Raw genomic sequence first — 24,829 nt, 5'->3', positions numbered from 1 at the left:
TCCCAGAACCCACCCACATGATGACTCACAACCATCTATAACTCCAGTTCCAGGAAATCCAATATCCCCTTCAGGTCTCTGTGGGCACATCACACATTCAGGAAAAACACTCATACATATAAAATAAAACCAATCTAAAAAGAAAATCATCTCTATCAATTTCCAGCAAGTCTAAATATTAGTTTCTTTCTCATTCTGTTTTTGTCAAGTTGGTTGAGAACAAGATCTTTATTATGATAGTCTTTGTGTTTTAATTCTCATAAAAATACTTCCTCGTTTTCTATCTGTTTTGGTGGGTGTGAGTGTCCGAATGTGTGGAGGTACCATGTGAGTGGAAGCCAGAGGTTAGCCTCTGCTGCTACTCCTCAGGAGCTGTCCACCTGGAGTTTTGAGACAGTCTGTCACTGGCCTAGGTAGACTGAGAGTGAGCCTCAGGAATCCACCTCCCTCTGTCTCCCCAGTGCTGTGATGATAAGTGTTGGACACTGTGGCTGGCTTTCTATGTGGGTTCGTGAGTGAAACTCGCCTTCTCAAGCTCGCACCTCAAGCACTGTTCCCACTGAGTTTTCCCTCTGCACTCTTTCTCTGGGTTTTCTCTCTGCCCTCTCTGTGTTTTCTCTCTTCTCTCCTCTCTCTCTCTCTCTCTCTCTCTCTCTCTCTCTCTCTCTCTCTCTCTCTCTCTCTCTCTCTCTCTCTCTCTCTCTGTTTTCTGTAGCTGGAGAACTTCTCTCCAGCTCCCGCCAAGCGCAGCCCACATATGAAATAAACACACAGACTTTTATATTATTTAAACTGTTTGACCTAATGGCTCAGGCATCTAGCTATCTAGTTCTTACATCTTAAATTAACCCATTTCTATAAACCTATACCTTGCCGCATGGCTCGTGGCTTACCGGTATCTTACATGTTGGTACTCATGGCGGCGGCTGGCAGCATCTCCTGACTCAGCCTTCCTGTTCCCAGAATTCTCTTCTCTGCTTGTCCCGCCTATACTTCCTGCCTGGCTACTGGCCAGTCAGCATTTTATTTATACAGAGCGATATCCACAGCAGCTTTCTCTTTGCCCTCTCTCTCTGTGTTTTCTCTCTGCCCTCTCTCTCTCTCTCTCTCTCTCTCTCTCTCTCTCTCTCTCTCTCTCCCTCCCCCCTCTCTTTTTCTCCCTTTTCTCTTTGCTCTCTCTCTGTTTTCTCTCTGCCCTCTCTCTCTCTGTTTTCTCTCTGCTCTCTCTCTCTTTTCTCTTTGCCCTCTCTCTGTTTTCTCTCTGCCCTCTCTCTCTCTCTGTTTAAACAGAAGCTCTCCATTGCTGGGGATGACTAATAATTTAGAAAAGACCCAAGTAGTCTTTTGATTGATTTCAAGATTGGAGGATGTTTCATTGCCAGTAGAGATTCATAATGCTTACATTAAAATAGAGACTACGGACTAACAAGATGGCTCAGATGGACACTTGCTGCAAAGCCTGAGGGACCTCAGTTTGATTCCTAGGACCATATGGTGAAAGGAGAAAATCTACTCCCACGAGTTGTCCTCTGGCCTTGCCACACGTGTACCATGGAAAGTGCATACATATGAGAGAGAGTGCTCGCGCCCATGTGCACACACAACCCCCCCCCCACACACACATAAACCAATGAATGAATGTGAAAAATAAAATGGAGAAGAATTGCTTTCTCTGTTTTACAAACAGAATCTGTATTTGCTCAAGTGTGGCGCTTGCTTAAGAGGCCTATGGGACCTACCTTGGTCCCTCCATCTGTTTGCTGAGGAGTGAAGTTATAGAAAGTTGTTTATAATTTTTCCATCCATTTGTACCATTTATCTTAGTTGGAATTTGTCATTTGTTTGACAGTGTTGACATCTGAGAGGCAAATATTGGCACTGCCTTGGTTTATTTTAGAGCATCAATACTTTTTTTAAAAAGTAAGCAATGGGGGCTGGAGAAATGTCTGCTCTTCCAGACCGACCCAGGTTCAATTCCCACGACCCACATGAAATCTCTCAACCATCTATAACTCTAATTTTAGGGGATCTGAAACCTGCTTATGTCCTCTGAGGGCACTGCATGCACATGCTGCAGACACATTCAGGCAAAACACCCAAACACATAATAAAAATAAAATAAATCTAAAAAAGTAAGCAATGACTTAAATACATCTCCTTAAAAAAAAAAACATTAGTCAACTCTATAATGGGTGCCTTGTAGATATATAATAAGCAGACATCTATTTTTAGGATTCATCTCAAATAATCATTTGGTGTAGCAGACTATTTACATCTGGCTCCCGTGCTCATTGAGACAAGTGAATTATACTTCTGCTCCCGAGTGAGATGTGGAGGTGCATAAACAGAAGGGCACGCTGTTAGGAAAGGAGGGGCCCATCCAGCATGAAGAAATGACTCAGATAGTGGGCCCAGTGTGCTGCCTGTGACTTGGACTTCCTAAGAAAAAGATCAGCTTAGTAGGGTCATTCGTGCTCAGGCCGGGGAGGGAGACATCTCACCCCAGTGTTTCCTTTCCTTCTCCCAATTTCTTGGGTCTTGCTCTTGTAGAAGGAATAATGACTCTTTTTCTGGAAGCTGATGGTGATTTTTAAATCAGCTTTATTGATATGAAATTCCTCAACCATAATATTTACTCATCCTGTGTGTCCAGTGTGAGTCTTAGTAAATGTACATCATCCCATATTTTAAATTTTTTGTTCATTTACTTAATTATTTATGTTTATCTTTATTTACATTTCCTTGTGGTGTAGGGTGTGGAACCTGAGGCTTTGAACATCCTAGGCAAGAGCTCTATGATCGGCCACACTCCAGCATATAACAATAGAATTCTAGCTCTTGTTACACCCCAGAAGTTCTCTGGGCTTCCTTGCGCGCTTCTAGCCCTGGCCTCCAGAAAGCGCTTGAAATGATCACAGAATTGTTTACCGCTGTTAGCACGTCAGCTGTGTGGTCTCCAAGGGCTGGTCTCAGTCTGATGTGGAGCTAGCCTAGCTCAGAACTTTGACAGTTCTTGGTTTCTTAGTGGACCTTTGCCCCAGGAGCTATGCTTTAGCAGGAGCAGTGATGTCCCTCCTCCTGTCACTTGGACATCATAGATGGATGTTTTCTGTTATCAGCAGGGATATTTCGCAATTACCTGCTTATGTTTCTAAGGTATTTGCTTACACAGGAAAAGGAAAACCCCACAAGGGTCAAGGTGATCCCGTTTAGACTTGCCACTGTTAGATTTCAGGATGTGCTATCTCACAGCTGGAGTGCATACCAATGTGATGGACTCTTACCCAAGCAAGCCTTTGCCTTTGGGCAAACCCTCCTCATCTTAAAGTCAGAAATAGAAACGTAAGTAATGCAGTCTGGGTGGGTTTCCTTTTACTAACCAAAGGAGAACGTGGAATGTAGGGGTTAACCTGTGTATCCTTTTAAGATGGTGTAAGACAAAAGTTAATGTATGAAACCTGGCCCCCAAAGAGCTTTTTTTTTTTTTTTAAAAAAAGAGCTTGCTAAGGAAAAGCAACATGCAAAACTGAATGCAGTCTGCACCACGGTTATGCTCTGCAGGGCAAGGGGAGAGTTGAAGCATAAATAAATTCCACTGTGGTCCTGTGGGTGATGGGAACAGCGGGGTTCTTCTTTCTCTTTCCCTTCCCTGCCTTCTTTCTGCTCCTCTCTAGTTTCCTGATGTTGGAGACAGTTTTGATGCCTATGAAACTTTAAAAAACAAAAACCGAACAATCCCTGTTTTCCTTCCCGAATCGCACTCAGTGTTGTTACCCCAGCAAAGCCTTCCTTCTGGCTGCCTGGGTGGTGTGCTACTTGCTTTCATTCAGTAAAGCCTCTAAGCACCTCTGCCTTGAACTCCTCAGTGTGAAGATCCATGCCTAGCAGGTGTGAGCAAGCCTGTTGGAGATCTGCCCCTTGTCATACCTAACCCTGTTAGTCCTGGAGGAGCTGTTGACATTGGAAGAGAGAAATATGTAAACATAAGCTAACCCAACCGCAGCGTGTTTTGTAAATCGGAATGCCAGCTAGTCAGAGCATAATACAAAGTAGAACTGTCACCTAGACTAATTCCCAGGCATCTTCTCATCACTTCTGTGAATTCTGGTGGTATTAATGAGCTACATTCTTCATAGTCAGTCTCCAAGCAGTCAGACTGCCAAGGTGATTCCCATCACTGGCTCTTCAGCATCAGGTTATCTCGAAGTTCTCTGGGTAGCCCTGATTTGCAGCGCTGTTCTTACCTGTCCTTTCTGGACCAGTCGCAGTGTGAGACTACGTGTGGTGAGGGAGAAACAGAAAGTCACCTTAATCTCTTTCCATCTGCCTCAACCTCTCCCTCACCTGGCTCAGTGCTCTTGTGTCAACCCTGCCTTCTGATTCAGCAGATTCTCATCTCATCATTCTAATTTCAAAAGATCTGGTGTGTGCGTGCATGCGTGTGTGTGTGTGTGTGTGTGTGTGTGTGTGTGTGTGTGTGTGTGTGTCGATACCAAAAGAGAGCACCAGATACCCTGGAGCTGTGTTATATACAGGTGGATGTAAGCCACCTAGTGTGGGTGCTGGAAACCAAACTAAGGTCCTCTAGAAGAGAAGCAATTGCCCTTAGCTACTGAGCCTTCTCTCCACACATACAACCCCCTTTCTGGGTTTTAATGCATAAAGGTGAATATTGATTCAGCTGTAATTTTCAGAAAGACCAGAGTCTTTTAAATATATATGCATGCAGTGACAAAGGAGCCAGAAGAGGGAATCGGATCCCTGGTACTGGAGTTATTGGCTGTGAGCTACCATGTGGGTGCTGCTGGGGCTCAAACCCTGGACCTCTGGAAGAGTAGCCAGTGTTCTTAATATCCGAGGCATCCCTCCAGCTCTAAGAAGTCTTTTTTGCAAAGCTCCAGCAGTCCTGAAGATGAGTCACAGCATCCAGAACTGGGTCTGCAGTTTTATATGGAACTCTGCTTATTGGAAACGCTTTGCCATGAAGCAGAGCAATGTAGATCTGGTGTAATCTCTAATGGGTTTTTGAATGAAAGTCAGGAAGTTGTTACATAGCTCAAAATTCAAAATAAGGGCATTATGGGGGATTGTGACTTGCTTGAATCTAGTCAAAATTTATGAAATCTACTACATTGTTTCTTGGAAATCATATTTCTTCTCTGCAAGACTTATAAATAAAAAACAAGGTTGGCACCCAACAGCTGTCTTACATGATTTCTGATATAAGTTATCTTCTCTCCACTCCCCAATCGAAGGGTCTGGAATCTCAAGAAAAGGAATTTTGCATCCATGAATAATACACGTATTAATCTCTGTAAGGACAACAGTCAGAAAATGCTACACTGTTGCTGACCACCACTCAGTCGCACCTTTCCATAGACAACTGTCTATGCTTCCCCAACTTTTCCAGCTGTGTACATCGGTCTATGTACGTGGTTTTGTTTTTACTATTCCTGGTATTGTACTGCTGCCCAATAGACCCTAGGGTTCTTTCTTTAAGAAAATTATATGACAGCTTAGTATTATTATTTACTGCTATTGCTAGATTTCTGAGACAGGATCTTACCATATAGCCCCAGACAGCCCTGAAGTCACTCTTTCCTCTTTAGCCTCCCGAGCGCTGCGATGACATACACACACCGCTCCGCCTACCATTGTCTTCACTATGATACAGTTTCCCACCTTAGTGATTATGCCACAATGCACTAACCACTTCTGTAATCATTTGTGTGAACGTATGGTGCTGGGCATTGAACCCAGGGTCTTGTGAATGATGGGCAAGCATTCCACCAGGCCTGGTAACATGGATACTACTTCTCAGTATTGGAAACATAGCCTGTAATGAATGTCTCTTATGTGCCTCTCTGTGCTCTTAGGTGCCTTCCTGAAGACACACCAAAGGATGCGTGTGTTTTACATGTCCTCACCACCATGTGTCCCTTCCAACAGTGGCAGTGCAAATCTTTAAGTTAAGACATTTGGTATAATGGAGTACCTGCTATCAGGATGCAAATTCCTCAGGGGTGGGTAATTAAATGCTCGAAACCTTACACTATGTTGGATAGTATGAATGTGTGTGTGTGTGTGTGTGTGTGTGTGTGTGTGTGTGTGTGTGTGCGTGTGTGCGTGTGTGTGCGTGTGTGCGTGTGTGTATGGTGAGGCAGCTATAGTAACTGAGTAATGTGGCACTTCCTTGGAAGGCAGCCAGCTGTCTGAAGAGAGAGCACACTGAAGAGTAGATAGAACTAAAAAGTAGATGGACTAGTCACTTTTCTTCTTGCTGTGACCAGCTACCTGACACAAAGCCACTTACAGAAGCATGGTAGTTGTTGGTTTGTAGTGCAAAGAAATACCATTCATCATGACAGGGTAGAGGCATCGTGACAGGTCACAGGTGTCTGGTGTCTGGAAGCAGAGAGACAGAGAGGAAGAGGAGAGCCAAGCTATGATGTCCCAAGGCCCTCCTCTCCCAGTGACCCACTTCCTCCAGTGAAGTGCCACCCCCTGAAAGTTCAGCACTCTTCCAAAACAAACAAGTGTCAAACACGTTTGTCTAGGGGGACATTTCACATTCCAATTGCCAGAATAGGTGTGGGTGACAAAAAGATGCCCAAAAATGCAGCATTGCAAGATGATTTCCACCCACTGAAGGCTACAGAAGCCGGAAGAGCCAAAGCAAAGAACTGTCACCCTAGCCAGGCATGGTAATTGGTGCACATCTGTAATCCCAGCATTGGGGGGTAGGCGCAGAAGGAGCAGGGGTTTTCAGTCAGCCTCCACGACATAGCAAGTTTGAGGCCCTCTCTCAAAAACTGAGAAAAAAAGATTTGTCAGCCTTCCTTCTGAGTCTGGAGACCTGCAGAGTTGGGGGAGGGTGTTCTCTACACTCCCCACGGGTCAACTGTGCCCCACCCTGTAAAACCCACTCCTTCATGTCTCCAAGAGTTCTCTTTCTCTTTCTCTGTGTGTGTGTGGGAACTGATGGAAGGATAGAGATTTCAGTGTAAACCACCTCTCAAATTCTTTCCTGGTAGATAACAATCATTGTCAGGATGGAGAGATGAATTGAAGTCAAACTCCTCACTCCAGCCATGCTCCTAACAGTCACCTACTCCCCATGGGAAGTTAATAAAATGTTTCTGAGTAATGTTTCGCCCTCCAAAGCATGTACATCCTAAAACCCTGCACAAACACCTACTCTTAGATGCTTTCGTGCCCGTGACAGACAGGAGAAATGAGCAGATTGCACAGTCTGGGACACAGGTTTTGTCATACAGCATTTCATTCAGCTAATGTGTCACTGGAACTTTGCAGACAGGAGCTTAAGACTGAAGAACAAGCCAGGCATGGTGGACAGTAATCCTAGCACTCAGGAGACTGAGGCCAAGCCTGGGCCACATAGTGAGCTCCGGGCCAGCCTGAGTTGTATAGCAACCAACCTCAAAATAAATAAAGGAATACAAAATAAAAATAAAAGGAAGACTAAGATTTAAGAAAACATTTGGACTTGTTAAACTGTAATGTTCCTGGAAGTTTTACGTTTTACCCAACATGTCAGGTTCTCCTCCGCTCTTTTCTTCTCTTTTGTTTCAAGTCTACCATTAGCGCAACCGATTGCGTAATGGAATTTCTAAGGCAGTGTCTTCCCAACTCCGCTCAGCATCCAAATCACCTGAGGGGCCTTTTGAACAGCTGTATAAACAGGTCATTGCCTATATTAATTATCCTAGAATGCCTGAGGCTTAGAGCCAGGCCACTGCAGCTTAATCTACTGATGAAAAGAATAAGAAAGGAAAAAATAATCTTTTGGGTTAAACACACTCATACACACACACACACACACACACACACACACACACACACACACACACACACAGTTTCAGCACACTTCTATGTTAGCACACAGCCTCATCACAAGTGTGAGACCAGCCTTCTCCTTGCAGCAAGTTCCAGGCCAGCCAGTACTGCATGGTGAGACCCTGCCTCCAATGCCAGCTGTTTGAAGACGAAGGCAGGAGAATTGGTATGAGTTCAAAGTCAGACTGGGCTGCTTGATGAGTTCCAAAATAGTTAGGGCTACACAGTGAAACTCCATCTCAAAACACCCAGACCAAAAGGAAACAAAGAAATATATACACATAATATCTAGAAAGTGTGAAACAGTTCACTATTTTAAACAGCTTTAAAGTTTGCTATTCATTTTCAATCAAATATCTGTGCTTCATTGGATCTGCTGAACAATTTACAAAATGAGATACAATACTAATAAGATTCATCAAGTTGGGGCTGCAGAGAAGACTGTTAGGAGCCCTGGCTGCTCTTCCAGAAAGCCTGAGTTCAATTCCCAGCACGCTGCTTGGCCGTTCACAACCCCCTGTAACTCCAGTTCCAGGGGATCTGATGCCCTCTTCTGGCCTCAGCAAGCACTTCGCGCTTGTGTGCACAGACACCCTTGCAGGCAAGAGAACCATACACATGAAATAATAACATAGCATTTCAAAGATGTGTAAAGTTGAGACTTGATGAGATGAGTGTTTGGCTGTGAATTATTGGATACAAGTGTGGGAGTGTAGCTCAGCAGTAGAGTCCCTGACTAGCATGTGGGCGGCCCTGGGTTCAATCCCCGGCACCGGAGGAAAATAAACAAAAACCGATGAGGTGAAAAAGGCACACAAGCCATCACGCCTTCTTGATGACTTTTAGAAGTTTGCAGGTGACGTCATGGTGCGTGGGGCCAGCTCTGTGAGCCCAAGGACCACGTCCTCAGCAAAATGTAGACACTTGAGGGTCAGAGAGAGCCATTGTGAGAACTTGCTGAGGAACTGACAAACTGGGCTTCTGTATGGAGTCCCCAGGAGCAGTTCCATTGTGCCTGGTGACTGCACAGTCTATTACCTTTACGTATTTCTATCTTATTACAATTAAAGTTCTAGACAATCCCTTCTGTCTTTGGCAGCTGTGAGGCTTTGTCCCACCCCACAGAAAAGCCAGCTTGCTGTCCAGACTGACCTTTCAGTGCGTGAGCACCTTGTCCCCTGCAATAAGGCATGCTTTCCCCAGAAGGGTAGGGATTTAAAGCCCTGTGGCAGTGTGGACGGGAGTCTGCTCTCTGAGGGTTTAGCTTTCCCCTCTTTCTCCTAGGTTCCTTAAAGAACAATGGGTGGTGCTGATTGCTGTGTGTCCACTTTGGGGGTTTCAGTGTGGACACTCACCTTTTCCTACCAGCTCAGCCCCTGCCTGGGCTGACAGCTGCTGAGACAATGCTACATGTTTTGAGGCTGCCTGGTTGACCGTGGGTAGGGTTACCTCAGTTCTAGGACAGTCCCTTGGGGGACTAACCTTGGGCTTCCGTCCTGCTGAAGTTGTGCTTTGACACCACACCGTGGTCTGTCATGGGGAGTCTTCACAAAGCCAAACAAACAGCCAAAGAAAGGATCCAAAGGAATTGGGCGCCCTGTGGCCGCCTACCTCTCGCCTTCTTATCTAACCAGATGATCACTTCCTTTGTGAGCACTCCTTCTACCCTTCCTTATGTGCCCAGCCAACTCAGTGACAGTCTCATCTATCAGAATAAGGAGAGAAAAGTGGGAAGAGTTTAAGTAAGTTCATCTTTAAAGAAACCGCGTGTTTTCAGCCTTACCCATAAAATCCCACCTGTAGGCCTGACTACGTTTTGAATTTCAGGTTGTTGGACTATCTGAAAATTTAATGGTGGCTCCTTTGTACAGTGTTGTTGTAGTTACTGAATGGACTGAACCATTACAAATGTTCTTATCTTTGGTAGACCCCAGTTGAGCCTGAGAACGAAGGGGGGTGAGGGGAAGGAGAAGGAAGGGCAGAGGGGAGGGGAAGAGGGAGAAAAGAGCAAAGAAGGGAGGAAGGGAGGGAAGGAGGGAGGGAGGGAGGGAGGGAGGGAGGGAGGAAGGACGGACGGGCACTCCTAAGGAAACATATGCCAGTTAGGAAGATGGGGGTGGCTCAGTGAATAAAGTATGCAGGCTTGAGGACCAAGTGCCAGTTGTCAGAACTCACACAAGTTCTGGGCAGGCAGAGCAGCTGGCCTGTGATTCCAACGCTGTGAAGTTGAAGGCAGGGGATCCCCAGAGCAAGCTAGCTAAGTAAACCAGTCATAGTGTCGATTTCTGCATTCTGTTGAGAGACTCTGCCACAATGAGTAAGATGAGCACTATCTAGAAGAGTCTTACCATCAACCTCAAGTCTCCACGTGCATATGCACACATGTCCATATACATGCAAACACACATAAACACATGTGCATCACATACATATGCCCCCCACAAGGGAAACCTAAGTGGCAGTAATTTTGTGTATTCATATTTATTTTGGTATAAGTGGATGAGTCTCCTTTTAGGAAAGCCTAGAAGCAGTCCATGGCCCTCATGACCAGGACCTCATGAGTCACTTCACCTTGTCACACCTGTGAATGTTGACAAGCTCAGTGCTTCTGTGTGAACCTGCCGACCGTCACCGTGACCTTCCATCTGTCTTACAGGACTGCCAACCAGACTCCCAGAAATCATGCTGGTGGGATCCCAGTCCTTCTCACCTGGAGGGCCCAACGGCATCATCCGGAGCCAGTCCTTCGCGGGTTTTAGCGGCCTGCAGGAGAGGCGGTCCAGGCAAGTGCTGGGTGCTCCTCCTGGGGTGTGGCAGAAAGAGGCAGGGGCGCCGATGTGTGTGCCTCACCAACGTGCATGTGTGTGGCAGTTAATGTCTTCTTCATGGAGAAGATAACACACCCAGAATTAAGTACTCTCATTTTTATCACTTAGAATTCCTTGTGCAAAGACGTCTAAGGGTTTAGAATAAGCTAGCCGTCTACGCGTATACAGACACATACATAAGTGGCTAGCTTATCCTAGCTATTATGAGTGGTCATGTCCTTACTTTGGGGGACATGACCACTCCAAGGTGTGATTGAGGGGAAGGTTTTCAATGTAGATATGAGAGAGAGGACAGCCAGTGGCATGTGGAAGCGTCCAGAGCTTAGAAAGAAAGTCGTACACTGAACATGGCCAGCAGGGTGAACTGGGCCGTGGGGCATGTGTGTGGTCAGGGGAGTGAGAGAGGAGGCCAAGAAAGGGGCAAAAGGAGGACCGAGAGGGTGCATGGCTGAAACGGCAGGGCTATGTAGGAATCAGAAGCTAGGGGAAGGGAAGCCCATGAGATGGAGAAGTTTAGGACTGGGAGCTGGTGAGAAGAGCCAGGGTGCCAGTGTGGACTCTGTTAGCAGGTACTTTGTGCTGAGAGCCTGGAGGTCAGCATGCACTTTGGTCTGTGATAGGTACCACAGTTAGCCATGGACCTGAGAGTGTAGACTTACTTGCCCCTGCCTCACTCCCAACCCCCTTTAAAGCACACTTTCCTTTACCTTCCTGTTTGGGAGACTGTATCTGGTATGAAATTATGCAGTGGATAAAGACGATGCCTCACAGAGTGACTCTGGGGAGGTGATATTATCCAGGTGGGGGTTGGGACATTAGCTCCTCCTTTGCCTGGAATCTCCCCTCTCATAACCCTGAGGAAGTGCAGAGAGTGAATGGGTAATAAGCAAGGAAAGTCATCTTTGGTTTGGCTGCTGGATGACTCTCTCCCTTTCCAAGGGAGCTCCAGGTTTAAAGGCAGGCTCTGTCTCAAAAAAAAAAAAAAAAATGAAGAATGATAAAGAATGATACTCAAAAGTCAGCTTCCGGCTTCTGTGCACCTGTACACACACATGCACTAACACCTGCACACACACTCACAGACCCCACATGCAAAAAACAAAATGAAAAAATTAAAGTAAAATCAGATAAATAATACTTCAAGGAGAGCTCTGAGTACATGCTACATGTGTTTTTATTTAATGCCCTAGAAAATTAGCTATTTGTCATGTTTTGGCACTTTACCCAAAAAGGTGTCATTCATATCCTACTGAGGTACATAAGTTTGTATCTGTTACTATGAAAAAAAAAAATTTTCCCTTTGGTTGGATATAACTTCTACCTGTTCATTGTTTCCACCCGGAACCATTTATCCCTGGCTCCCTGTGAGCTAAACTACAAGGGCACCCTCAAAAGGCACACAACCCAAAGCTAGGCTATGCCTCCAGGGTAGCCTCTGCTCAGCGAAGCTTTCAACAAACATCAAGAAGCTGAAATGTGGCCAGTTGGGATCTGTTGCTGTCTAGGGCCATGTTACCTTCCTCCAGCGCACTAGGATGAGGGCAGGAAGATTTCAAAGGCAGTTCCCTGGTGGGTCTCTTTGATGTCTGCGACTCACAGTCTTCTTTCTCTTTCTTTAGATGTAACTCCTTCATTGAAAATGCCTCTGCTCTCAAGAAGCCTCAGGCCAAGCTGAAGAAAATGCACAATTTAGGACACAAAAATAACAACACTCCCAAAGAGCCTCAGCCGAAGAGAGTAGAGGAGGTCTACAGGGCCTTGAAAAATGGACTCGAGTAAGAACAATGGACTTGACAGTGCACTTGGGGCAAGGGGACCTTTTTTCTTCCTAAAATAACCCTTTTCCTTCCTACAAGCTAGTAGTAGTCTTAGGAAAGCAGTTCTGAAAACGGCCGTGTGTGCCACTGCTATTTTATTCTGTTTGTTTTTGAGGCAGAGTCTAATGCAGTTCAGGCTGGCCTTGAACTCGCTATGTAGACAACGATGACCTTGCAGTTCTGATCCCGTCTCCACTTGTCAAGTGATGGATGGGGTCGCAGAAAGAAAAAAGCACATCAGCATACTTTGCTGGGTGTTTCCTTCTTGTTCTATAATTGAGGCAGCTTTTAGTAAGTCCCACGGATGTGAGATGGGTTGGGATGGCACGTCGTATCCATGACATTGAAGCAGGCTTGACACAGTGATGTGTTTATAACTAACTCCCTCCAGGGTTGGACTTCACTTAAACAATAGTGGACAGCCATAGCTGCACTAAAGATTGCCAAGAAAGGGTTCTCAGCCTGGTGGAGTAGATCACACCTGTAATTCTACCCAGCACTCAGGAGGCCAAGGCAGGAGGATTATCCAAAGGTCAAAGTCAGCCTGGATGGCAGAGTATACAACCTGCCTCAAACATACACACATGCAAACACTCTGTAAAGGGGTCTGAAACCTTCCTGAATGTGCTATAAGAACAGTTTGTCCAGAAGATAACTTGCCTAGCATTTGGTAAGGCACCTGCAGTCACTACTAGGTGACAAGACTGTGTGACCCTGGTCCTGTCTAACTTTTCCCTCCCAGGTGACTTTTCATTTCTGGATTTTCACCCTCCCAGGGGCACTCCCCTCATCTCTCTCCCCCTCTTCAAACTAGACAAGATCAAATGCAGCTACTAGTGCTTCCAGATGCTCCCCAGCCACTGAGCAAAGTTTTGATTCTTTTTTCAAGAGGAGAGAGAGGCTGGTGTCTCACTCTGTAACCTAGGCTAGCCTGGGAGATACTACGAAGCCCAGGCTGGCCTAGAATACATAATAGTCTTGCTTCAGTTTCCCATGCACTGAGATTATTAGTGTGAGCCACCCCTTGACTCCCTCTCAGAAGGTAAAGGTCAGCAACTTCTCAAATCCCTCCTAGAGTGAGAGCTCACCATGATGTCTTCCCTTCGCAGTGAGTACCTGGAGTTTCACCAGACAGAGCTGGACAAGCTGACCACTCAGTTAAAGGATATGAAGAGAAACTCTCGCCTGGTAGGTCCCTCTGACCATGAGGATGCTGACACAGGTGGAGGGTGGGAGTTTCCTCTCCTTGATTACCAGAGGTGGGGAGGAGAGGGGAGGAGAGGAAGGCTTAAGAAAAACAGATACAAGTAGCAAAGCCAGTGCCTCCTGGCCTACGATTTGGAAGGAAGAAGAGCTGAGCTTGGTGGCTCCCACCTGTAACCGGAGCATGAGGAAGGCTGAGGCAGGAAGAGGGCCAGCCTGGGCTATCATATGGGGAGACCTTGTCTCACAAAAACAGCAATCATAATAAAAGGGAAAAGCTGATTTTCTTTTAAATGCTTTATTCTTAATACTTCTGAGTATGCTCTACGTGTTAGTGTAGATATACTTCATAATGAAATAAAGATGATAAAGATGGTTTTTGAAAATTCCCCTACATGGTGCTGGAGCGGTTGAGCGCACTGGCTGCTCTTTCAGAGGTCCTGAGTTTAATTCCCAGCACCCACATGGCGGCTCATGATCCGATACCCTTCTTCTGGTGTAACAGACATGCTTGTAGACAAAGCACCTGTCTACATAAAATACATAAATAAATCTTTAGAAGAAAACTCTAAGCAATATAACAAAATGATGTGTTGCTGTTTTCCTAGCACCTCCTTAATACATTCCGAATTCAGAAACAAGAACGTCTATTTGCTTTATCTCCAGCTTGTAAATATAGGTCAGTGTCCTAGTTCTCTTCCTACGGCTAGGACGAACACCACAGCCAAACGCAGCTCGCAGGGGAGCTTGTTTCCGCTGACAGGCTCTCCTCCATCGGAGAGAAGTCAGGACAGGAACCTGGAGGCAAAAACGGAAGCAGAGCCGTGGAGGAACTCTGCTTTACTGCCTTCCTCCTCGAGGCTTGCTCAGCCTGCCTTCTTATAGTACTCAGGACCACATGTTCAAGAGGGGCACCGCCCACAATGGGCGGCACCGCCCACAATGGGCGGGACCGGGACCGCCCACAATGGGCGGGACCGGGACCGCCCACAATGGGCGGGACCCTCCCCACACCAATCATTAATTAAGAAAATGCCCCACAGACTTGCCTACATGCCAACCTGATTGTATTTTTTTCAACTGACGTTCCCACTTCTCAGATGACCCTGACTTGTGTCAAAAACTAACCAGCTCAGCCAGTGGCAGGGAAGGAAGGGAAGAAGGTCACTAAGCAGCCAGAGTGAGAGCACCTTTGAGCCCCATTAGAATCCAGGCTGGATGGTGAACATCCTCTATTCCGATGAATTTGTGAGGGCTGATTTCGTTCATACCAAAGTGTTATTTATCACACCTTAACCTTTCAAGGCAGCAGAGAACCCCAGGCGAGTCTGCATTGGTAGACCTGGCAGCTGTGTGAGAGCATGTTTATCTTCTGCTTCGTTGGCAGGTAGACTTTGCTGGGTTTTCCTTATGAACCCTTAAGCCGCTGAGAGGCCACAAGAGCAGGGTGCAGTTGTAGGGTCACAGAGGTCAGGCGACGGTGGCTCCTGAGAGTACTCCAAATAACCCTGAGTTTTACTCATTAAAAGCAAATACAAAAAAATCCAATAGCATTTGGTGGGGCTGGTGATTCCTTCAGGCAATGTGGAAATGTGAGCTGAGCCGCTTATTAAAGCGGACAGCATTTCTCCGGACGATGTGTTGTAACCAGGGGCTCTTCTTTTCATTTCAGGGTGTGCTGTATGACCTAGACAAGGTAGGCTATCTGTGTTGGGGTGCTGCTGAAAGATGAAACTCTGTGCTCTGAGCAGATGTCAGTAAGAGGCCCTTTGGGGGTCAGTATAGTTCCAGATAAAGGATAATTTTCTCATCTTGGGAAGAAAAATCCATTTTGGTTTTTTGTTCCATGAAGAGGATGAGTGAGCACCAGGCTCTGTGTAGCCAAAGGGCATCAGCTCGAGGGAGGACAAGGCCTCCGGGTGGTGTGTCGCTCTGGTTTCTGGGAGTCGGAAACTCGGATTGAGAGGTCCTCACCATGTGGTCTTTGAGTAGTAGCTGCCGTTTCCATCAACCATGAGACGCCTCTGATTGGAAAACGCTACAATTGTTTATGGGCCACTAAAATATATATTTTTCCACTATATATTCCATATATAATGTAATGTTTCAAAAAATATATTATAAAATAGAAAGAAATTATTCCAATTGAATCTAGTTCTTTCTTTTCATATAAAATGTATATATTCTTACTGACAAAATTCCTTCAGGCCTTTTAGAAGTGATTTTTTTTGTGTGTCTTCCTTTAGCTGTCACAATGTCACTCTCCATGCCGTTCTATATACGTAGCTTTATTTCAATGCCAGTCATGGTATATTCTTCCATGAGGCTATTTTAAAGGGCAATTAACTCAAGTGAATGTTACAACAATATTTAGAACTCACAGGGCTGGTGTGAGCAGCTGTGTCTGTGAACCCACGCCGATGGCTATCTGCCGCCGCAGGGGCAAACAACGATTACAAAATGTACCCCAGTTTCAGATACAACTCAGTGTGCAAAAGGCTTAGTTTAGAACAAACAAATAATGAGACTGCTCCACCAGAAACGGAGTGGATTGGCCACCCCGGTGTTAAACTCGGGGTGACTATAATTAGTTCAAGCTCATCTCTCGTGACAGCCAGTGTTTTGAAAAATATTTTCAAAATTAGCATTAGAGCAACCCTAAAATAGTGGCCAGGGTGGAGGAAAGAGGAAGTGGTAAGAACTGCATTTCCGGGACTTGTGCAGAGGAGGACATGCTAATGAGACTGCTCTCGCAAGCCTAATCAATTGCACTGTGAATGGCTGCACTTTTTTCAAGCTTCTCTTTTCAATTCCAGCAAATTAAAACGATTGAGAGATACATGCGACGGCTGGAGTTCCACATCAGTAAGGTAACCGATGTTGTCTTTGCGTCCGTGTTTCTGCTCTCAGTTACTTCCCGGGGCAAGCCCATCCGGAGTCCAGCGGGCCCAGTGAACCTTTAACATTTAATAGATACCTAAGCTGAACATAGAAATGAAAGCCTTGGGGATGAGAAATGACTCGGTGGTTAAGAGCACTGGCTGCTCTTGCAGAGGACCCAGGTTCAGTTCCCAACCTCCACATGGTGGCTCACAGTCAATTGTAACTCCAGTCCCAAGGAATCCAACACCTTCTGGCTTCCATGGGTACCAGGCATGAATGTGGTGCACAGACATGCATGCGTGCAAAACACCCATTCACATAAAATATAAATAAATAAATAAAATCCCAAAGAAAGACAGGAACTAAGTAAGGAGGGACGGAGGGAGAGAGGGAGGGGGGAGGGAGGGAGGGAGGGGGAGGGAGGGAGGGAGGGGGGAGGGGGAGGGAGGGAGATGGGGAGAAATAAGAATGTAAAGCCTGATCATTTGTCGCTGTTGGGACTGCACTGTGATAAATTTGAACAACTTAATTTCAGTTTCTCTGCTATTGACCCATGACTTCACAAAATTGTTTTCAGTAAATATCCTCATTTTTAATTTTTAAATGCTTAATCCTGGGGCTAGAGAGATGTCACAGTGGTTAAGAGCACACGCTGCTCTTGCAGAGTTCAAGTCCCAGCACCCACATCCCTTGGCTCACAACTACCTATAACTGCACCTCCAGGGGATCTGATGCCCTCTTCCGGCTTCCAAGGGCACCTACACTCAAGTACACATGCCCACACATCACACAGTATATCGTCACATAATTAAAAATAAAAATTAAAAAAAAAAGGCTGAATCCAGGCCTATGGAGAGAGTTTGGTGGTTAAGAGTACTTGCTATGTAATCACGCAATCATGAGGAGCAGAGTTTGGAACCCAGCACCCATGCCACAAGCTGAGTACCCCCCAAATGCCTGTAACCCCAGTTCCAAATGGGGCAAAGACAGGGAGGTGGCTGGGGCTTGCTGGCCTTCAATTTAGCTGAGAAAACCTGAGCTACACATTCAGGGAGCGACCCCTCTTGCTTCAAAGGAATACGTTGAGAGTGATAGAAGAAGACAGCTGGCGCCATCTGCTGGTGCCTTCTGCACATGCGCGCGCGCGCGCGCGCGCACACACACACACACACACACACACACACACACACACACACACATGAATAAAATATCAACTCCAAAATTTGTAGGTATCATCTGTTGACAGTGCTTCTTAAAGTGATAATAGCTTTGCATTCTACAAGTTTTTTTCTTTAATGGAAAACCAGGACCTCTCCCAATGCTTATTCCACATGCAGAGGACTCCTGTGTTCATTGTCTAACTCCACAGTCCAGCACAGACCTACAAATTTACCCAAGTGTGACCCCACTTCTCTGTCTCCCCTCCACCCCTACACCTCCCTTTACCTTTTGTTTTGTTTTGTTTTGGGGGGCTTGTTTGTTTGTTTGTCTGTTTGAGGCAGGACCTCAATGGCCTGGAACCCACAACCCTCCTACCTCAGCCTCCCAAGTGCTGGGACTGTAGGCATGTGCCACTATGTCCAGCTACCTGAGTCTGTGGAAACAATCCCAGTGGTAGCCTCAAAGACACAAAAGGGCCTTTTCAGCTTATGTAATTTGGAAACATGATTCAAGCAAAATCTGCTTTGAAACAAACAAACAAACGTGTCACATAATGCTGAAAGTAAGTGACTGGTCTAAAGGACTCACCCTTGGCAAGATTCTGCTTCTTGGAGACAGAAATACAGTGTATCTTTAAGGGCATGACAACGGCCTGTGGGACTTCTCTCAAGCATGACAGTTATTTATCTTTTTCCTGTTTGGGCTCTGGCAGGTAGACGAGCTTTATGAAGCCTATTGTATCCAACGGCGCCTCCAAGATGGTGCCAGCAAAATGAAGCAAGCATTCGCGGCGTCCCCCGCCAGCAAGGCTGCCCGGGAGAGTCTGTCGGAGATTAACCGCAGCTATAAGGAGTACACGGAGGTAAACCCGGCAGTCTCTTCCCATGACTGGATCTGACCTGTTAGTCACTGCCAGAGAAAGGGGAGCAGCGGCACACAAGCCCATTGCACACTCTAGAAGATACACACAAATGCAGCCAGGCCTGCTGGCACAGGCCTGTAATCCCAGCTACGCAGGAAGTTGAGGCAGGGGCATTGCAAGTTCAAGGCTAACTTGGACTACAGTGTGAGTTCAAAGCCAAGCTGGGCAGTTCAGTGAGACCATGGCTCAAAATGCAAACTAGAACAAGAAAGAAAAAGTAAAAAGAGAGCTAGGAAGAGCTAGGTCAGAGGTAGAGCATTTAGTTACCTGGAAGACACGAGGCTCCTCTCCTAGTATGGGGGGTGGGGGGAGCTGCAAGCAAGCAAGACAGTGGTGGAATTGTCTAAACTAAGCCATGAGGCCTAACATTTCATCATTTAAATTCACTTCCAAATAACATAGTGTGCCCTGAAGGAAGAGTAAACCCCATGTTAAGATGTCAAAGAACCATGAACAGAAATGCATCTTCCTGGTTTCTGACAGTCCCTGGGGCCCAAGCATCGGACAGGGAGGTTTTCACCCCTCTAGGGGTGAACTAACACTAATGCATGCCCTTGATGAACGGGCTGAATTATTAAAGCTGCATGTCTCACTGTTCCTGGAGACTTTCTTCAGAGATCAAATGTCATCCGTGGAGTCATGGATCGAGCAGGCAGGCTCTGGTGGACAACCGTAGAGCCAAGCGCCTGTCTTAGGGTCAGTTCCTTTATGCCGGAACCATAGGGCTGCCCCTTGTCTGAACCAAGTCTTGCTCCTTTCACGATTTAACATTAGACTCTTCTTTGCCTAAATCCCCTTTTCAGAAGAATATGTTTAATTCATAAAATAAGCTGAGCATAGTGTAATCACAACACTTGGAGGCTAAAACAGGAGCATTGCTCCAAGTTTGCGACCACCCTGGGCTGCATAATGACTACCAGGCCAGCTAGGTCTACATAGCAAGAACTTGTCTCAAATAAATAAGTAAGGGCTATGGAGATAGCTTGGTCATTGTTGGAAGAGGGCACTGGATCCCCTGTAGCTGGAGTTACAGGTCGTTATGAGTCACAATGTAGATGCTGGGAACTGAACCTGGATCCTCTAGAAGAACAGCCTGTGCTGTTAACCACTGAACCATCTCTCCAGCTCTGTGACCTGCTTTTTGAGCACACCAAAATTACAGGATCCAACAATAGCTCTAATAAGCACTACAGTTTCAAAGCAGGGAAATCATGAGTGATTTCAGCACACCCATAATTGCCACAGCACGTCTCGGAGTATTTTCACATATGTAACAGTGTTCATCCCTGGCTGCATGCATGGGAAGTTCTGACCATGGGTGACTTCGGTTGTTAACCTAGTGGCCTCTGGGTTCTTGAGACAGTGGTAGCAGTCCCAATGTGCCTGATGACACATCTGTTATGTCTAGTAACTGTCCCTTTGTAGAGAGGTCTCAGACTCTGAGGAAGCAAGCTGTTTGCAGTGCTGAGATTTTTTTTTTTCAAAGCTTTCAAGCTACTCTGAGCTCAGACCTGAGGAAATGCTTCTCAGCTTTGCTAAGCTCTCTGAAGTACTGAGACCTTGCGACAGGACGGGTAAAGCCATTTTCTCCGTGTCCCACAAGAGTGAAGGGGCCGAGCAGAACAAAGAAACAACTAGGAAATGGAGCCTCAGACCTTCCTAATGCTCCCTGAAGCCCTGCTTGTACCTGCGCTCACATGGGGGCCTTGCTTTTATCAGAACAGCAACTTGCACAGGCTGAGCCTCAGGGAAGCTGGCCGTGAGGAAGAAGCTTGCAGAAACAGTGGACACTGCTGCTTACCCCAATAGAGAGGCTTCCAAATCTTGCCCCAGCTGAGCTGCAGGAGACCCTCACTGGTGACAGATACGGGCTGTGGCACTTTAAATACACCTCTAACTGTTCCCATGAGGTCCTCAGATACTGGGGCAGTAGGATGGGTGTGGTTAGGCATTGTAACCTTCAACCTCTCTTTCCTTTGGCACCACAGTGAGGAGGGGAACACCTACTAGGTCCAGGGGGGCATTCTGGGCTTCATGACATCGCATTAGGAAGTCTGCCTCACTTGAGCAGAATCCAACTCCTATGCTACCCCACCCCCAAAATGTTTGTATGCATGTGTGTGTGTGTGTGTGTGTGTGTGTGTGTGTGTGTGTGTGTGTGTGTTGTAAAGAGGCAGGTGTGGAGACCAGACGAATACCTCATCCATTTTGTTAGGTTTTGTTTGTTTGGAGACAGAACTTCTCACTGGCCTGGAACTCTCTCAGTAGGCTGGGCTGGCAAGCCCACAAGCCCCATCGGTCAGCCTCTCTGCCTTCCTTGTACTGGGATTACAAGCACATACCACTATGCCTGGTTGCTTTTTTCTTTCTTTCTTTCTTTTTTTTCTTAATTTAGCAAATAAAAGATATGTGGGGTGGGGGGTAGTATATAACATGTTGTTATGAAACAGGCACACACTATAGCATGGCTGACCCAGCTCATTTAACCTGGAGTATGGATCTCTTCCTATACATTGGGTATGGCTGATTCCTCCATCACAATAATACTGCTTTGTTTTTTCGTACAGTCTGAGTCTGTTCTTATGGAACATCCCATATTCTCTATTTGTCTGACTCTTTTGATATCATCTAACTTGTTCACCTAAGCTCCAACTATCCCGTGCACCGGAAGCCCTGCTTAGCCGTGTCTCGGAGGCTGTACTGTGTTACTCACGGCAAACAGGAAAATGCCTTCTGTTCATGCTGTCACTGTTGAAATGCCTTATGCTTTGAGCTGCGGTGTGGAGGGTGGGGGATCTAACACCATCTCCTCTGCTCTTCCAGAACATGTGCACCATTGAAGCGGAGCTGGAGAGTCTGCTGGGAGAATTCTCCGTCAAGATGAAAGGTAAGCTTGTTTAGAGAGAGACAAGGTGCTGCCGTCTTCACAGAACTTCCTGAGAAGGCATGCTGTCTGTGTTTTCTTTGCAGGGACATAGGATCACCCCCACCCCGCCCTCCCCCTCACGTTGGTTTGTTGATGAGACTCTTGAATCTTGCCTTCACACTTGAAAATGGTGTTTACTGTAGGACCGTGTCAAATGGGCACAAGAGTAGAGCGAGCCAAACGGCAAACCCTCCCAGTCCATCCCCCAGAGCCAGTAATCGTCAAGACTCTGCCGAGTTTTCTTTTCCCTCTGATGAACTAGAAAACTCCAGAGGAGTGAAACCCAAGTGTGTCAGCCAGTGCCTGTAAACTTCAGTGAGCAGTTCGGAGAGAATAGGGCCACTTCTTATGTAACGGCAGTGCCGTGTCCTGTTGTCCCGTTATCGCATCTAACAACATTAACAAGCCTCTGTTACTAACCTAGTTCGTTTGCAGATACCCCAGCTGTCTCAAAAATGCTTCCTACAGTTGCTTTGCTTTAATTAGGACTCACACGAGGTCTGTGTGTTATAACTAGTTGTCAGACGGATCCCTTTCATCTAAAGCAAAACCCCTTTCTACACGCTAGACGGGCCTGTGGGCTTCTTTGCACCGCCGTTTATTCATCTGTTGATTTATCTACTCAGGATATTTTCTTTTTGTTTCTAAGACAAAAGTTTTCTCCGTAATTCAGGCTGGTCTCAAACCCAAGGCCATCCTCCTGCCGCAGCCTGCCGTGCCCCAGGAATACCTGGCTTGCTGCCACATAAATCATTTCATTTGTTCTCTCTCGCCCATGTTTCTGTGAGCCTGTGATGTTTAGTACAGAATGTTCTCATCTAAAGGCATCGTTGGTTTAGACTATAGCATCTTCAGTGTAAAAGGGAAGCCTGGTTTCAGAAGAGAGCTCCACTTAAATGTGGTCGGACTTACATGGCAGTGTCCACAGTGGCCCTCAGGGCTGTGGGACACCACCGTCACGGCCAGTCCTTTGCTCTCCCGTGGTTTGGTCCATTAGACTGTAGCTGAGCGGGCCGGGCCCTGAAGTCCTTCCTGGGTTTGGCTGCTTGGTCAACAGTTTCACCCCTGGATTGCTAAGGAGGATTATTACCTTACCTACTTTCTGCAACAAGGAGAGTGGAAAGGGGAGACTCCCGTTCAAAGGGCCTCAGGGTGGGGCTAGAGAGATGGCACAGTAGTAAGAACACTAGTGGTTCTTGAAGAGGACCTGGGTTCGGTTCCCAGTGCCTACATGGCAGCTTACAGCCATTGGTAACTCCAGTTCCGGGGATCTGATGCCCTCTCCCGACCTCCTCAGGCAGCAGGCACACATGTGGTACACAGACATATATGTAGCCAAACATCTTGCCTATGCTGGATACCTTCACCTTTCCAACTCTTTAGGTCCGTTTGCTTCCACTCGGGTCTCCACCTGAGTCAGGGGTTCAAAACCACTCTGGACCCACCCCACTCGCCCTCTTAGCAGTTCAAAATCTATACAGCCAGGACGGGGATTCTAAAGGTCTCTTTAAACTTTGGGGGTGATTCTGTCAGCAGTCTGGTTCCTTGCAGGCTAGCATACAGAGTGAAGTGACTTAGTCACTGTTAACATGAGGACTGCCCATGTCCCATGGCATACAGAGAGGGAGGTCACCTACCACTGTTAACACGTGGACTCCCCATGTCCTGTTTCTGGCGTTCATTCCTATCAGGTGTTTCCGTTCTTGATTAGAGGAATAATTTCATATGTGGAAGCTAGCAGCCGAGAGATGTTAAATGACTTCTCACAGGTCACGCAGTAAGCTGATGTCAGACTTGAAACTAGATTCCGGGTCCTGACTCCGAGGTTACTCTTCTCATCTCTGTAACAAGTACCTGACAGAAAGCAGCTTTGGGGAGAAGGGTTTACTGTGGTTTGTGGTTTGAAGGGTAAAAGTTGGCCATGGCGGGGAGGGTGGAAAAGAGCCCGTGGCTTTGGGGCCCTGCAGCTGAGACTCCTTGAATTCCCCAGGACCAGGAAGCAGAGAAAGGACAGTGCTGGTGCTCAGCTCACCTCCCTGTCCTTGTTGTTGTTGTTGTTGTTGTTGTTTTAGTTCAGTCCAAACCCCCAGACTGCAGGATGTGGCCACCCACATTCAGGGCGGCTCTTACCTTCTAAATGTATAGACCCTGGAAGCACCCTCACAGACACACCCGAAGGGTTATGCCTCACTAATTCTCAGGGCCCTTGCCTGCCTGCCTGCCTGCCTATCCTTCTTGTTTGCTTCCTTTTCTCCTTCCCTCCCTCCCTCCCTCACCCCGCCTTCCTTCCTTCCTTCCTCCTTTCCTGACAGGGTCTCATGTATGTAGTATTTGCTATACAGCTGAGGCTGACCTTGAACTCTTGATAGTCTTACCACTCCCTACCCACTAAATGCTAGGATTATAGTCACCCACCACCATCCCCAGCCCTCTAAGCATTTTTTTATTCAAGCAATTTGACCATGGAAATTAACCGTCGCAGCTGCCAGTATATGGCCACCTTAATGCCACCTTATGAAGAAGTTGTAACAATTGAGGAAACCCTATCAACCATTGCTCAAATGCTGATTTTTCCCTAGAGAAGGAATCCCCTTCACCCTAAAACACAGGCACCCAAAGGCTCGGCAGGGGAAAGGGACCACCCACTATCCATATGATCTAAATCTCAGGCCTGGAGGTAATAAGGAGATGATATTGAGATCCTGCCATGGGTAGAGCTATCCTGGCCACCAGCAGTGAACTGGGTGCCTTGGGCTGAGGCAGTGAATGCCAAAGCTGTCTGCTCTCCTCCCTCTGCCCACTTTTCTCATCTGCTTCCTTGGTTGCCCTAAACTCTAGTTCTATCTCCTCCACTCTCTTAACGTTAAAACCCAGAAACTGCATCTGTGTTTACACACACACACACACACACACACACACACACACACACACACACACACAACATCCTCTTCTCCCTCCACAAGAGAAGACCTCCCTGATGCCAAGACATCCTAGATTCCCATGAGCCACTGCCGTCCATTATGTTTGATCAGGATATACCCGTACAGCCTCTACCCTCTCTGCCACAAGCATCATAGTCTCAGATGGGGCAGCCCCTAACTTCCTCCTGACAGGCCCTCCACACTTCCCTTTTGCTCAACCCCACAACTCCCTACAACATGAAGGACAGCTGTCCTGGTGATGGTGGTAAAGACACAGGGACAGGAGCTGCTGAGCCGTAGCGCCTGCCTTT

General features: G+C 46.7%; 1 protein-coding gene across 6 annotated transcripts in view; it reads left to right on the top strand.

Moving 5' to 3' along the window:
* The window catches only part of Ripor2 (RHO family interacting cell polarization regulator 2), a 97,033-nt gene that overhangs the window by 24,712 nt on the left and 47,492 nt on the right, over nt 1–24,829 (top strand). For all 6 annotated transcript variants that reach the window (XM_052727279.1, XM_052727278.1, XM_052727276.1 and 3 more), the window contains exons 2-8: nt 10,514–10,640; nt 12,305–12,460; nt 13,612–13,690; nt 15,378–15,401; nt 16,522–16,575; nt 18,462–18,611; nt 21,495–21,558. In XM_052727279.1, coding sequence (XP_052583239.1) covers nt 10,540–10,640; nt 12,305–12,460; nt 13,612–13,690; nt 15,378–15,401; nt 16,522–16,575; nt 18,462–18,611; nt 21,495–21,558 — 628 coding nt within the window. In that variant the 5' untranslated portion in view covers nt 10,514–10,539. The remainder of the gene's footprint in view (nt 1–10,513; nt 10,641–12,304; nt 12,461–13,611; nt 13,691–15,377; nt 15,402–16,521; nt 16,576–18,461; nt 18,612–21,494; nt 21,559–24,829) is intronic.

Source organism: Peromyscus californicus, unplaced genomic scaffold (assembly GCF_007827085.1).
Source record: "Peromyscus californicus insignis strain IS unplaced genomic scaffold, ASM782708v3 Scaffold_8__1_contigs__length_139910024, whole genome shotgun sequence".
NCBI lineage: Eukaryota > Metazoa > Chordata > Mammalia > Rodentia > Cricetidae > Peromyscus > Peromyscus californicus.
Note: the sequence above shows the minus strand (reverse complement) of the source record. Positions and strands in the feature narration are given on the sequence as shown.